The 15813-nt window shown below is 31.2% G+C and overlaps 3 protein-coding genes across 3 annotated transcripts in view; 1 reads left to right on the top strand and 2 right to left on the bottom strand.

Annotated features, from left to right (window-relative positions):
• LOC123011653 (protein Wnt-7b) overlaps positions 1-5253 on the bottom strand; it is a 29715-nt gene extending 24462 nt beyond the window's left edge. Inside the window, exon 1 of the mRNA XM_044409207.1 lies at positions 4744-5253. Within this exon, the coding sequence (XP_044265142.1) occupies positions 4744-4817 (74 nt within the window). The 5' untranslated portion in view covers positions 4818-5253. The remainder of the gene's footprint in view (positions 1-4743) is intronic.
• A 7235-nt stretch (positions 5254-12488) lies between these two features.
• Positions 12489-14207, bottom strand: LOC123010684 (ataxin-10). Its single transcript, XM_044407755.1, has 4 exons — positions 13909-14207; positions 12881-13859; positions 12765-12828; positions 12489-12700 (listed from the first exon to the last, which is right to left on the bottom strand). Exons 1-4 carry the CDS (start codon positions 14040-14042, stop codon positions 12504-12506), a joined length of 1374 nt encoding a protein of 457 aa, XP_044263690.1. The 5' UTR covers positions 14043-14207; the 3' UTR covers positions 12489-12503.
• Positions 14208-14246: 39 nt separating this feature from the next.
• LOC123010685 (proteasome subunit alpha type-5) lies at positions 14247-15563 on the top strand. Its single transcript, XM_044407756.1, has 4 exons — positions 14247-14429; positions 14555-14826; positions 14877-15082; positions 15142-15563. The coding sequence occupies exons 2-4, from the start codon at positions 14555-14557 to the stop codon at positions 15390-15392; spliced, it is 729 nt and encodes a 242-aa protein (XP_044263691.1). The 5' UTR covers positions 14247-14429; the 3' UTR covers positions 15393-15563.
• The last annotated feature ends 250 nt before the right edge of the window (positions 15564-15813 follow it).

The raw sequence follows: 15813 nt of genomic DNA on the forward strand, positions 1-15813 counted from the left end.
ATGCTCTGACACCTTGCACGTAAGCGAGGAATACTTGCTCCTCTCAAACCTTTTATACTGCCATTTTATCTTCATCAGCCCTTGTTAGCGGGAAAATCTTAACGAGAATCACAAATTCGACAACGACAATTTTTACTTTCTTATCTAGATGCAGAATAAGTAGGAAACGTATTTCCCAATTGACACATCAACGAAATGAATATTTACTTGAATAATCTTTTGTTTAACAAAGTTTCGTCTGGTATTTTGTGGTAAACTTAAAAGATTTCTTGAAAACCAATCGCTCTAACTGGTCACTCTTAATTAAACTGTCACTCTAAAGTCAATATTTGGTTTTAGTGTTCTCTAATTTCTTATCAAGATTTTTTAAGACACTATTTATCAACTATTTTATTATCGTTGATTTTTCAATAGGATATCTAACGCTTTCAAGTCAAGCTTTTATAAACTTTGTTACTGTTGACAACTACTTGCGCTTCTATTTTATTTATTGCTACTATATTTTGCTGTCAGAAAGCACCGCAAGTACTTCTTCTATTCATAAGTAATCACTAAGATGTTACTTTGTTGTATTTCTTACTACTTTACTACTTTGGACTACAATACTGGAATTTATAAAATATCTAACGTGCTCTTGACAATAGGGAAGTGATTTCATGTTGTTAACAATTTTCACAATGCAAAAAGAAATTTAACTATTGCGATAAGATTCATTGAAAAAAATGCCCGGAGTATGAGCAAAAATTAATTTGGTTTTTATGGCAGCTTTTAGACGTTTATTGCGGCAATAATTTAACACAAAAATTGTTATGTCAATTACTGTCTAATAAAACGCAGAAGTGAAACTTGCCCGTGATTAATTTAATTCATCATATCTGCTGAGGTATTTTGATGTATTTTTTCCACTGAAAGCATTCCTGAAGATATGGACTTGCAATATAGTTTTTATTAGATATGAAACATTTATGTTTATTATGTGATACAGGTTTTACAAATTACATTATAGGTTGGAGAGTCAACAAAATAATTTATGAGAAAAATAAAAAAACGACAACCTGAATAAATGAATTCAAATTAGGCTGATTACACTGAGCTTGAAAGTACTTGTACTAAATTATGACAATATGGAAGAGTGTAGTTAATAAAAGAAATCAGTGCTTGAGAAGCAGCGGGATCTTATTGCTGTAAAAAAACAAATTCCTGCAACGCTTTTGTCGTTGGAAGGAAATAATGATTTAGGCTTTTTATATCTGCCGTGCGAGGATCCACATTTCTTTCAATAACATTTGTAGAAAGAATATATTCAGGCATGTCAAAGATGCTCCAGCAGCAAAAAGTCTGAGCGAACTGGTTCTCAGGAGGACGGAATGTCTAATTCCGTTCGAATAAAAAGAATTGTTAGGACAGCCATGATGGCAACTGAAAAAGTAATTCAAGATAACTTCTTTAACTGAAAATTGTTTTATGATTTATGATCACACCCGAGGCGCATTCAATTACTAAACTGGCTCGTTTTTTACCTGAAATATTCATTAAAATGCCGGACTAATTGTAAACACTGCAGCAAGTCGTTTGCATTCATTGCTCTAACCACTTCCATATTTCAGGAGTTAAGATCATAATGCGCCTGAAACACTTTAATGAAGCCTCTGGCAAAGCAAACACTTTGAACTATCTCATTTTCGTGCCCACACACTTTATGGCTGGATAAAAAGCAGGAAATCAAAGAAAAACCGATGATTTTTATAGGATCGAGTGCAATTAAGTCACAATTCATTCTCGGTTTTATTGTTTTACTGCGCCGGTTAGTAGTGCCATAAACGCAATTTGGAAGCCGGTCTATGCTTTAAAAATAATAAAATGAAATAGAAGCCCAATTAATAAGATAACAATTCGGAATATTTAATAATGTCATATAGGAGTTTGGTAGTACATTAACATGTCGTTAAAACATAAATGTCATAAAAAAGTTAATGTTGCGAGCTGTAATTTTATGAGTATTTAACAAATACCTCTACGTGTAATAAAAAAGCACTAAAAGAAAGAAAATAATAAAAAGTTGTAATAAATAAGTAACGGAGAGATTTTCAGGCAATGATAATAATCATTTTTTACGAATGGATCAAGCTTTTGAGCTTCCAGTGATTTAATGTGACAACTTATTACAAGTTTCCAGTAAGTCAAAGTAATAAAAATAGTTCGGGGTCGTATATATGTCTACTTTTAGTTACTGAAGGTGGTAATGTAGCAATGAATTATCGCTCATTTATGATTTGCGGCATTCGATTGGTATTGTTGCCTCGCCTATTGTTGTGCACAATTAATGTGACTTTACTCAGAAAAAAAACCCCATCTTATTATATTACCGGCTTTAGTGGCAAGAAGCAGGAAAATCTTAAATTTAAAATTATATAAAATCGAATCGATGATACCCCTATTGAATATTCAGAAGGAAATTGAGTGGAATAAATAATATTTTTTTGTCATACCTATTTAAATTTTATGAGAGTCTGAGACTATATAAAACATGCAAATAATATACGTGCTGTTGCAAGAGCGAATATTAAATCGACTGTGATATGGCCAAATTTACAACCAATTATCCTCCGATAGGGAACGGACAAAGCAGTGATGAGAAATCCCATAATTGCGGTTTGGGCCTTCTTAATCACCCCAGAATTCCCTCAAATTACGCAGAATTTTCTCAGAGGTATAATTAAGACGAAAATCATCGACTTCCAAAAATTACGGTCCCGACAAGGTCGAACACTATTTTACTTCAGACCACAACGAACTCTGCGAGAAACGATGTGCAACCACGTAAGTAAATACTAATTCCTTTCATTCACAGTCCAGATCTTTTTCAAATAACCGTAAAGTCAACATAGTTAATCTCATCACAACACGACGTCGCCTAACCAGCTTTCAGTAAGAGAAACGGACAAATCTGACTCCATCTCGATACATTTTTGGGCAAAAGCCGAAATATCCGACTCATAATTTGCGGCTCTTATTGGATTATGTGCCAGTACCGGCCGTAAATAAATCCCAAACTCTTCGAAATAGAGCTGTCAACGACGCTCCAGGAGGTGAAAAGCTTCAACTAACAAGACCACGCAATTGTTTTTAGCGTGATTTATTGAGACCCCGGGTTAGTTCTTTAATTGACTCAAATTGATTAGTCAGCAAATATTGCTTAGGTATTAATTAAATCTCTGAAATGCCTGTTTTAAAAGATACACGACTTCTTTGCCCGCTAACATAAATCATAAATACAATAGTCGAGAAAGTACAAAGCATTAATAACAATTTACTACTTCTGTCTGTGAAAAATCCAACCTCCGACCAGTTTATGTTTAAGAAATAAGAAGCTACAGCAAATTTCCTCTTCTGCTGGTCACTGTAAAATTTTTGCGATTTTATTCAAATTCCTTGTCTAAATATTTGTAATTAATTTAAGGTGGAGAAAAAATATACAAATTCCAGACATATATCAAGAGTTATACTAATTTTATATTCAAAACATCACTTATTATCATCCTATTAATTTCCAAACAGGCTCAAACCAATTTTAGAAATACGATATCACTAATTAATTAAAATCCTATTTTTAATTAGGAACTATTATACCTTAAATATTAACCAAGTCGATTAAAACATTCTTGAAACAATTTTTCTAAAATATTGCAAAAATTTAGAATTGTTGCCTAGCAAAGAAGTACGACCAGTTTCACTTTTATTGGATTCTTATCAAGATGGTGAGTGAACGATCACTTAATATAGGTTCCCATTAATTATATAATAACCAAGAACCAAGAAAATTGTAGTAATTTTGCCTTAATGTAATTAGGAAGTGTGGGAAATAATCGAAAGTTTCCTAGATTTATGCACCATTAAGTTGATTTAAGTTATAGCAGTATAATAAACTATCTAAAAATATAACAAATTTCTATAATTTGCTGATAACAAAGTGAGTTTCCAAGTGAAATCTGTGGAACATTGCATTGCAATTACGAGTACAATAAGTAGGTTTTATTATATTTTGTAGAAATACTTCCAGAAATATTTATAACTCTTTGAAAAATTAATTATTATTGGAACTAGACCACAATAAAATTTTCATTATTAATTTTTATCCATCTCGAAATCTCATTATAAGTTTATTTTATCCACAACTTCAGCAGTTTTTTTTTATTATTAATTTATTAACTTTTATTACAATAAAATACAATTTAATTATCTTGCAAATATTTTTGTAAAAAAAATCGTAATAGTTTTTACCTAGGATTAGGTGAAGGTGACCTAAAATTGAAAAAAAAAAAGCTAAAGAACACAATTAAAGTAAAACAACTGCCATTACTCACATTATTTTTTAATTAACTGTTATTTTTATAATGTTTGCATTTCAATAATTTGCATTTATAGTGTAAAAATATTTGATAATTTTAGATTTTTGACGTAATCTTTATTTTATATAAATTTACTTTAGGTTTTGCTAATATTTATTTACGAAAATTGGAGCAACGTGGACTAAATTTCCGTGGCTGTGCTGGATTTTAACGAAAATTATGATAGGTAGTATTAAAATAATCTGGACTATATAACAATTTAAAATGTTTTTGTTTTAAGAAATAGGTATAAAAATACAAAAAAAAAATGTTTGCTACAATTAATTTGTTTAGCTGGCGCCAATGTGTATCTAAATGGCGAAACTAACGTTGTTAGAAAGTGTGCAATGATCACCTGATAAAATGTGCGGAAAGGACCACATGCACAAAAAGTGCGAAGATTTTCCGAGGAAAAGCACTAGGGCACATGCTGAGTCCTCAGCCAATTCATTTGCTTATCACCTTCACAAATCATCACTGAACATCACTTCACAATCCTAAATGACATCACACAGCCGACGAATCATTTCAATTAAAAAGTAAAATTTTTCAACAAAATCGGAAACGCTGTCTTCCACACCCAGCTTCAAAATGTCACTATCTAAAATTTCAACGAACGACGGCAATATACAGCTTTATTTGATATGCAATAAACCACCATTGTTTAACTTGTTATTAACGAAGTTATGACAGCATTAAACATTGTTAAGATTATTTGTATTTTATGTAATAAACGTAACGATTGACATGGGGCTCAAGACCATGAACGGTCGCATCTTTTCGCTCCTTTCGCACGATTTTCGAACCGTTCGCGGCCTCTTGGGCAAATTTCGCGTGCGTTTGGAGATGCGGATGGACCGATACTTGGTCAGTGATGCCGTGTACTCCTTGTGTCTGTATCACCTGCTTAACGTACCTGAGAGAACAACCAATCCAGGACGACAGTACCCCACCAACCCTACTTTACTATGTAGGTGATAATTACAAGTTATACACTATATTAACCACATTCAATCGCGTCCAGAGTGCCATGCCTAAAGAACGCAGTTTTTGCAACAGGTTTGTGCAAGAAGTTCAGTCGATGAAAGGCTACTTACAACGAATTAGATGCGATAAAACGATTATAAATTACACGCATATGCTACTAAAATGAAACCTCATAATATATTATCATAATAATCGAGTCCAACAAAAGCAGCGTATGCATCGATAAATTAATGGTAAATTATGTGAGTCCTTTTACATTTATTTTACGCAAACCGGAAAAATGTCTTATTGGTCGTGACTAACAAACGATTGGCATCTTTTGAATTTTTAGCTCGGCGAGGCAAATTTTATGGCACAGAAACAGCGGCCAATAAATTGATTATTAATTACCACTTGTCGTCTCTTAATTGTTAGCTCAGTTGGCAAAAAGCCGGATTAAGCACGCCTTTTCCATGTATCTATTGTTTATAATTATCCGGAGAATTTCACCCAGTTCATAAAGATGGGTGCGTGCTTCTAAAATAAAAATTATGACATAATATAAAAAGCTCGTTCATTATAACAATGATCGAAATGAATGGAGTCCGGTCTGCATTTTCTACTTCCGATGCGCACAAAGCAACGGAACTACAGCCCACAAACCCCTGCGACCGTGTACTAACCTTTAATTATCCGTATATTTAATAATATAAAAAGCTAGATATTCATTAATAACCGACGTACCAGCATAAATCACTATAGACAGACTGCGCCGAAGAGCACAATGCGTCCTAACGAGATATTAGACGTGATGTTCTTGAAAACATTTTATCATTTAGAAGGTATATTGGACGCATTAATATATCCGAGGGTGTCTCGACTCATAATGCGTTAGTTTTGTTTTCCGGATTAGTCTGAAAGAAACATTTCGTGTTATCGAGTGAGCCCCGATCGAAATTTATGATACATTTCCGAGTGAGTGAAATTACGACAAAATTAAATTAACTCAAATGTGACGTTTTTTAGTGCGTTTTTATGCAAATTGTCCGATTTATGTTTCCTCGGAACGTTGAGAAAAATAAATTACCTGTTTCGTTCTAAATAATTATAAATCTCTCTTCATAAGAAACTTTCAGTTTCTTCTAGTTACTGAAACCACCTAGATCAGAATGTCAACTCAGTTAACAGCCTCCATTTTATCAGACATCTGATCAACATAATTCACGATGTTAACTGGATATCGACTTATCTAAACGCCAGAAGCACTCCAGACTAGTTATTATAGATGCTCGCTTGGTTCGTTGTCTGCCCCATCATCGGAGTCTCCAAGAAAATGCACCACATTCTTCACTTTTAACAATTTCATTTCGATGTTATTTGTGCCTGCGCATAGGGTTTCGTGTCTGGCTTGGAATGTCTATACAATGGATCCGTTTTATTTAATAAGGAAGACTCGATGGAACAAATACCTGCTGAATTGCTTTCCAGAAAGCTTGCAACAAAAAACTCATTAAAAACAATCCCTTTTAAAATCGCCTTTTGTGAGCTAGTCAAACCTTGACGAAAACGCCTTGTACTGACTCAATCACTTCCAAATTTTCACCATGAAATCGCGTTCGGGCTTAGCGTGAAATCGAATATTATAACCAAAATAAAAGGAACACCAGCGTGAGTGATGCTCACAAATGCTGTATATTTCCGCAACAACGTTAGATTGCTTAAATGTACAACTATCATCAATTTTACAGCTACACAATTTTCTATCTCTTGTTTTATGTTTTTTTTTAGATTCAAAAAGCACCAAAAATAAAGACAAAAAATTCAATGGTTGTGTCTTATATGTTTAATGACTTGTGAGCTTTCTACTACTTATTATGAAAATTCTGCAAAAACACAGTATCATTTAGCTTATGTGTGTTAATTTTAATGTGTTAATGATATTTAAAGTTCAATCTTTTGCTGAAATAACTTTAGTTATTGTATTACTACTTAATTCAATTCAAGATATTATTGTTCTGTATTTTTTTAATTTATTGTTCTGTAATTTTTTTAACAATTTTTAAAAAAAGTGTCAAATACCAGTTTTGTTCTTTACGCCACTGTTGTTTCAAAAGTAAATAATGCCAGATTTTTAAAAGTTTTTTCATAAAAAATGTTACTTCTTATTTAGGTATTTTTTTTATCCACAAACGTCACAAAAGTGACCACTTTTATTACTAAATGTCACAAGTAAAAGTTTTATTTTTCAGCTATGGAGTAAAAATCTGTTTTTTCGTTAAAGCGGTTTTACTTTTACCATGACGTAATTGACATTTACTAATGTTGTTTCTTTCTTGCCTTTTTCGCAATTTCCAGAGTGGTACATTGTACATCATCAGCCTCCGACATTTTGCACTACTAACTGCACCAATCGTCTACTAGTAGATTAATAAACCCTCCAATAATTTCAATAGTTGCAAAGCATCATGCTTATTTTCTTCATAAATGAAAAAAATAAGCAGGACGCTTTGCTACCAAAGTTGCTAATTTCATATACCTAGTATTGCTCTTTACTCTCGGTCTGAATACGTTTGCGAATAAAATAGTATGTATATGTTATTCGGAGAAAAAGTGATAGTTATGTACCTACCTACTATTACTTAATTACGTAAGTAATTAATTCAATTTTAAGTAGTCCTAATAATGGTTAATCAACTCTTGTAAGTTTTGTATTGATTTTTAACATTGTATTATTCGCAACTTTGTGTTTTTTCGTAACTTCGAACGAGTTTTACTCCAAAAAACGCTCAGAGATTAATTTATGTATGTATTGTCCATACTAGTATATTTTTTTAACATGCTTAATGCTGTTATGTCATTACCATTTTTTAGTTTTATGAGAATAATGTAAAAAAACACTGTAAAACAAAACAAATAAGTTTATTTTGAACCAATTATTTATATCGCACACCCAAACCAAAACTGAAACAACTCAAAAAACTCTTTTTTTTAGACCACGATTATTTTTTAAATTGTTATCTAGAGCCCGTATTTATTTCTAGACTATTTTTTTAGCTAGTTTTAGTTTACAAGAGGTACTTTGGAATTATGCTTAGTAATGATTTTTACGACATTACAAGGAAGTTGCACTGAATGATAGAAATAATTTATTAAATTTTCTGGTTCGGTTAAAAATGTCCATGTTTTCCTTCACACACCTGCATGTGACTAATAGTGCTTTAAAACAATCGTGAAACGTGTTGTATGTTACAGGTGATATCTATGTTTAAGTTAATAACGCAAGTATTTCATTGTGACGTTGTAATCGACGTGCGTGTACAACTTTGTATCATAAAAATCTGTCGTCACGACGGAAACGTAAAAAAAGAGGCAATGTCACATATTTCAGACATCATTGTGGTTATCTCGGTCGTTTCTGTTTTTATTTTCAAGTCTTGATGCAATGCCTTGTATCCTTAAAGTTCGTTCACATGAGTCGAACGCCTCCGGGCCAACAGATATTAGAAGCTCATTTAATTGGCGAATTCTATTTTCGGAACATTTTTACATCGCAGCATCATCAGGATTGGATTTTTTTTTACAGGTGACACTGTGAGTTATGCATTCCGGTTGATTCATTAAATTAACTGGCTAACAATGGGGTTTGATCGATGTGGTGTTTACTAATTTCATTAAAAAAAAATAACGAAAGAAAACTTGAGATTTTTATAACATGCAACATGCAATTACGTAGCAGGGAGATTGAACCTAATTTTGTGAATGTCTCAGAGCATTGTTTTATACATCCTGGCTTCTTATCTTATAGATAAACACAGTTTACGTGTTTCGTTTATCTAAGTAATTCATTATATTATAAATTCTTTATATACACTTGTGTAAAAAAAAATTAACGTACGTACAAAATGTTGGCTAAATTCGTTACTAACTTACATACAGGGTACCTACATCAGAATTCTAAGAATATTTTCTTTAACATATTGCAATCTTTTTTTGCAATTCAACCAAACCAACAGGGCAATATCTGACCCATCACTATTTTTTTTAAACACTCATTACTATTAATAATTTTTGGTATTATTTCTATTGTAATAAGAATTGCATTTATTGAAATTATAAAAATTACATTGGTATTACTTTTATGTAGGTATCTACACTTGTGTTGTATAAATAAATTGCCAGAATACTTATGCTAAAAATTTATACGTAATATTATAATTACTTATTATTATAGTAGACTCGATCCACTGGGACCAACTAAAAAAACAAAATCTTGCAATAAAAAATGTAACAACGAATTAATAAAAAAATCATAGCAAATCATATGTCTTCATAGAGAAATAATATATGATCAAAACTTTGGAAGAAAAATAAAAAAAGTTGCTTAAGTACTTATTATAGCATATAACTTTAATTACCTATATTATAGAATAGCTCTTTACCGTTCTTTATAATCTTGAAATAACTAACCAAATTTTAGTCCTTAAATATCCTTGTCATTAAATTATTATTGATGATAATGACTACTGGAATTTAAATTCCATATTTCAAATCTTCCAAAAACCAAAAATAATTTAAAACATCATCGAACTTTTTCTTTCTTCTTTATTTTTAAATATCCTTAAATTTTATTTTAATAAATTTCTTAATTAATCAAAAAATTGTACATAGAAGCAAAAAAAATATTGATGCAATTTTATGCCTTATGTACAGTATATATCCACGGAACGTCTAAGCTTTGAACTTTCATTTACTTCATAACTTTAATCAGGAGATGGTCAAATGATAAGAGAGGTACACCAACCTATGCAGAAAGTTTAGGTTTGAAACATTTTAATGGGACAATTTTAAATCAATGTTGATATACAAATTTAACACTGTTGTACTTTGAAATTATAATTATTTAGAAAACAGAAAAACTATGAAAACTGGAAACCTACTAATTAAAAAAAAAAATACATTTAAAAACATATCACAGTTAATGCCTCTTACCAAATCCAAATTATTTTTAATCCCATATTTGTGAAAAGTAAGTCAGGTTTTCCATCAGAAAACTCGGTTTTCTTTTTACTAACCATACACAAGAAAATCTGCGTTCATATTAAGTATGTTTAATTATTTACCGAAATACGTAAGCATCGCACATTACGACCGCTACTGTTCTCAAGTTTAACTTTACACCTGATACGGGCCGTGATAGCCCACGGATGCAATACGCAAGCTTATCAACCCCTCTCCATTGTCGAATCTCTGGTCTTTCAGATGTTACCAAAAAGCTCGTTATCAAATTGTAATTAACGCAATACATGAGATGAAAAACTAGGATTTTAATAAAGTCATTCATCAATGTCACATTAAACCAAAATTACTCTCAGTTTTGAATAAGAATTCAGAGCTGGATATTGAGAAACGTAATAACGTCTATTTACTTGAATTTATATTAGTTGAGCGTCTAAACTTCCTTGTTATCAAGTTACAAAATAAGGATATAGTTAGCTGTAATGAGTGGTATGAGTTCGTTAGAAATTCCGGTACTGGGACCGCAAGTTTCGAATTACATGAGGGATAAGATTTTCTTTCTATAGATTGGTTTATCTCCGGTGACTCATGTTTTAAAATATAAAGGTTACCCTAGATTTTATACTCTGTTACGCTAATTTGCTACAAACTGTTATGTATTTACCCCCTAGTCAGTTACTGTCAGAAACCTAATATCCTCGGCAGATGGTTATGGATCTAAAGAAGAATATAAAGAGATATAATCTGATTTTTATGTTGCAAACATTTCCAGTCAATTCAGCGGAAAGAATTAATTTACAATAAATAATTGTCATTTTTGCATTAACATTTTTTCAATGATTGATTTAAATATGCATACCAGTCAACAGGTGGTTACAAATGCAACAATTGAAGTGAATAAGAAAACAGTAAACATAAAAACAAGTGTATTAGTAGATAAAATTCTTTGAAAAATCACAACAAAACTAAAGAAACTTTTGAAAAAATCTGCTTTTTTATTATCTATTTGACAATTTATAAATTTCTGATGTTTTATAAATTTTATGTACCTCTAATTAGTAAGTATTTTCTAGACTAGGTATAACATTCCTTCTAAAAAAGTAGGTAATAAATTTATTATTACTGAGAATAAGAACGACTCACGTATTTATTAACCGCACCAGAAATTCCGAGTAAAACAAGTTGCAAATTAAAATTGTCTACTGGAAATAAAAAAAAACAATACTTTACAAAAATTTCCGATTTATTTCACTTTAATAATCTGATTCTTTAACTAAGTAATAATTTTAAATAAGAGGACTCGTGAGTCTAAAGTTCAAGCTAAAAATAAATACCACAGGACTTTTTATGCTAACTCTATAAGTAACCTTTGGTAATACAATTACTAAATTAAACTAGTGGTTTATATTTAAAGTTGTTACCACCTGAATAAAGAGGTTATTAACAACGGTCAATAAAATCAATAAATACCTATTAAATCAAGTTCTTTAAAACACAATTCGTTTTAAGCAAATTTTCTAAGACACAAATAAATAGTCTACGAAAATGTGTTCACTTTATTCTATAAAGTTTTTCCAACTCACATAAATTCTTTAATTGAAAAATTAAGAGCTTAAGCAAAAAATAATACAGGGTGTTTCACGTAATTTTATGAGGCCTGCGCCTGTAAGATGCAATCAATAATACATATTCCGATACGAACTCGATTACAAATTTTGGAAAATTGGATAATCTTCTCTAGTTTGTTCACCCTTTCAAAAATTACAATGTTTTTAGTTAGTTAGTGATTAAGATAAATAAACTAGCTTCATACTCATGCCGTCTCTTGATAAAACAAATGATAATTGTTTCTGAAAAACTGCAGTTTATGACTATTAATGAAACAGTGATTAGTTTGACAACTACTGTCATGGGTTGCCAAAAGTTAAATAATTAAATGTGTATTTTTGTATCCAGTGTTCTGTGGCTTGTGTATATTTGGGTGCGTATATTAGGCGCAAGCCTCGTAAAGTTATGTGAAACATCCTGTATGTTAGACGAGCAATATATGCAACCAATAATACACTAATCTTCTCCGAGTAGTTACCTAACAATAACTTACAATAATTATTTTACTAATTTGTCAATTACATTTTATTTCTGACTTCGTAATGTTTCTAATGACACAATTTTTATAGATTTGTCACCATCACTCTCTAACGTTATTCCTAATTCTTGCAACACAGAAGAAGAAACAGTTCCTTGTTGATGCAATTCAGCAATAATTTTTTGATTTTCCAGATTATTTTCACACAAGTTACGCACGGCCAATATAACCCATTGCATTATAACTACATAGATTAAGGATAACATAGCAAATCCAGTCTCGTTATTTTTGCAATTAAAAAAGGATACAGGGATTTCTTGCGTCCATGTTACAACAATCCAAAATAACTGGTATGAGTTCGGCTTCTCTTGTCTGACAACAAAAAAACAAATAAAAAATTACATAACGGTCCTATTTAACTTACCAAGTCTTGCATTATCTTGTTTTTCCAACATAAATTACCAATTATCCTTATCAGATCTGCCTTAAACCCAAAAGCTGGATGTTTTTGAATGTTTTTATTAGGTTCTCTAATTTCAGATAAATTTTGTATTGAAGTAAAACAATTTTCACTTTCCTTTCCCAATCTGTGAATATTTATTAATAAAACACCGGAGTTGATTAATAAATCTTTATCACTTTGTAAGACTTTTAAATAATCTTCATTACTACAGTAAGATGATATGACTTGTGCAAGTTGTGATATCTCATAGGCTTCCAACCTTGAATCTTTAGTTCCTACTGTTTGAAAAATTATTTTACCAGATGTCACAAATTGGTTTATTAACACTTTTAAACCTATTATTGGTATTTTTATTGCTTCTCCTTTTATCTGTTTATCTCTGATCACACCCAATACTGCTGCCCTCTTATTTATATCAAATTTCTTATAACATTTCCAAAAGTTGCCATCACTTATTAGTTTTTCTAGCATAAAATACAAATATTCTACACTATTGTGAGAGTCATAAAGTTCAAGGAGACAATTATATATGCCACAATCCAAATTCAAGTCCTTATATAAAGACATGTTGTATAAAAGAGCAGAAGATTCGTAAACATATTTGTTGTCTTTCAAGAATGTAAGTATTGTAGGATAAAACACATCATACACTTTATCCACAGCACTTTTATTTGATATTATTAAATTAAATAAAAATTGTAAAATAATTTGGAATGCATTTTGAATAATTTCAGATTGTAGATTCATAAAACTGACCACATTCAACAAAAAAAATTCGTCATTTACAATATAAGTTTGAACATCTGGGTTTATGACATAATTCCTCAAACTCCTGAATAATTCTTTTATAATGCCTTCATGGTTTTTAGTTAGATTTTGTTGAGCAATTGTCTTTAAAATTTGATGTAGCAAGTCCACAGCTTTAGTTGAAAATTCAATTCTAAAAAAATTAAAACTTCCAAATTTTTCTTAATGAGAACAAAACTTACTTTAAGGGAACTCCTGTCTCATCCTTTTCCAGTCTAAATTCTGTCTTTAGGTAAAGTTCAAGAGCAGAATAATTATTCTGTTGCAAGTAGCCATCGACAGTTTCTAAATTTACGGATATTGGTCTAAACATCATTTATTTAGACGTTGGAAAGTCTCGGACTTTTTATATTACTTTTTGTTAATAAAAATACAACCTAAAAAATTTGGATTTATAGGTTATATGTCAAATTTGAAAAACAGGCACCAACACAACGTTAAAAAAGTTCCTAAAAAGGCAAGTAATAAATGAAAATACAGTACTCTTTAACTGATGTACAATTTTAAATATATATTTACAATAAAGTGTTAAAAGTGAAAGACACTTTACATTTTAAATTAATGTGTGTAATTTTTTATCTAGTAATACAACTTGTTAATGTTTTGTGATTGGCAGCACTGATTTGGTAAAAGTTGTGTTTTGATTTGTCATCGTCGGCTTTTTTCTGCATTGTGAAGAATTTAAATTAATCAAACTTTGAAGGTAAATATTATTTATGTTACTTTTTTATTAATACAGTGGTATTGGAAACAGTTAGTGACGTTTTAATTACATTTTTTGCGTGCACAGTCATTTTTTGCTACATAACCTCAAAAAACCTTTCTTAGATGTTCCTTACAAGAAGTGAATACGACCGAGGAGTGAACACTTTTTCACCTGAAGGTCGTCTTTTCCAAGTGGAATATGCTATAGAAGCTATTAAATTAGGTTCTACGGCCATTGGAATATGTACTAGTGAAGGGGTTGTATTGGCGGTAGAGAAACGCATAACATCTTCTTTGATGGAGCCCACAACGATAGAAAAAATTGTAGAAGTTGATAAGCACATTGGTTGTGCTGTGTCAGGCCTTATGGCGGACTCAAGAACAATGATTGATAGGTAATATAAAAAAGTAAAAATTAAATGATTAATTGTATAAATATGACTAGGGCACGTGTGGAATGCCAAAATCACTGGTTTGTCTACAACGAAAACATGAGTGTGGAATCATGTGCTCAAGCTGTGTCAAATTTGGCAATTCAGTTTGGCGATTCTGATGATGATGGTGCGGCAATGTCAAGGCCATTTGGTGTTGCCATATTGTTTGCTGGGATTGATGAAAAAGGGCCTCAGTTGTATCATATGGATCCCTCTGGTTTGTTGTATTAAAATTATTGTTAATCTAAAATTTAATTTTTGTTTTTTTTAATGTAGGCACGTTTGTTCAGTTTGATGCAAAAGCTATTGGATCAGGTTCAGAGGGAGCGCAACAAAGCTTGCAGGAAGTCTATCACCGCAGTATGACACTAAGTGAAGCAACTACATCAGCACTAACAATTCTCAAACAAGTTATGGAGGAAAAGTTAAATTCTTCAAATGTTGAAGTTATGACAATGACTCCTGGTACACTGTTTCATATGTTTACTAAGGAACAGGTGGAGGAGGTAATTTCTAAAATATCATAATTTATATCAACGGCAGGAGGTTGCTAGTTTTTTCTTTTACAAGCTGTTTTATTTTTCTGTACCAGTATAAGTATATTTTTTACTGTTTTTCCATCAAAAAATGTTTTTGCATAACACATTTAAATATCGTTATATTCATTCTACTGGAACAATAAATAATTAAGAAGCAAATCATTACATTTATGCTTACCACACCTGTTTCCTGGACCTTTTTTCTCAACCCTCATAACTATCGCTAATTACTCTTAATTAGTGATGCATAGCGAAATTGCCGTAACTAGGTACGTTTTCATTATTTATCCAAGGAGATTCATATAGTGGATAAAAGGTGGAACCCACATGTGTTCTGTTGTTATGCTTTTCTGTCCATCATCTTACCTAATAATTATTTTTACAGTTGAGCAGCACAACATGTAATTAA

The sequence above is a fragment of the Tribolium madens genome, unplaced genomic scaffold (genome assembly GCF_015345945.1).
Source record: "Tribolium madens isolate multiple individuals breed KSU strain unplaced genomic scaffold, Tmad_KSU_1.1 Scaffold_91;HRSCAF=231;Tcas5.2_LG7, whole genome shotgun sequence".
In the NCBI taxonomy this organism is placed as follows: domain Eukaryota; kingdom Metazoa; phylum Arthropoda; class Insecta; order Coleoptera; family Tenebrionidae; genus Tribolium; species Tribolium madens.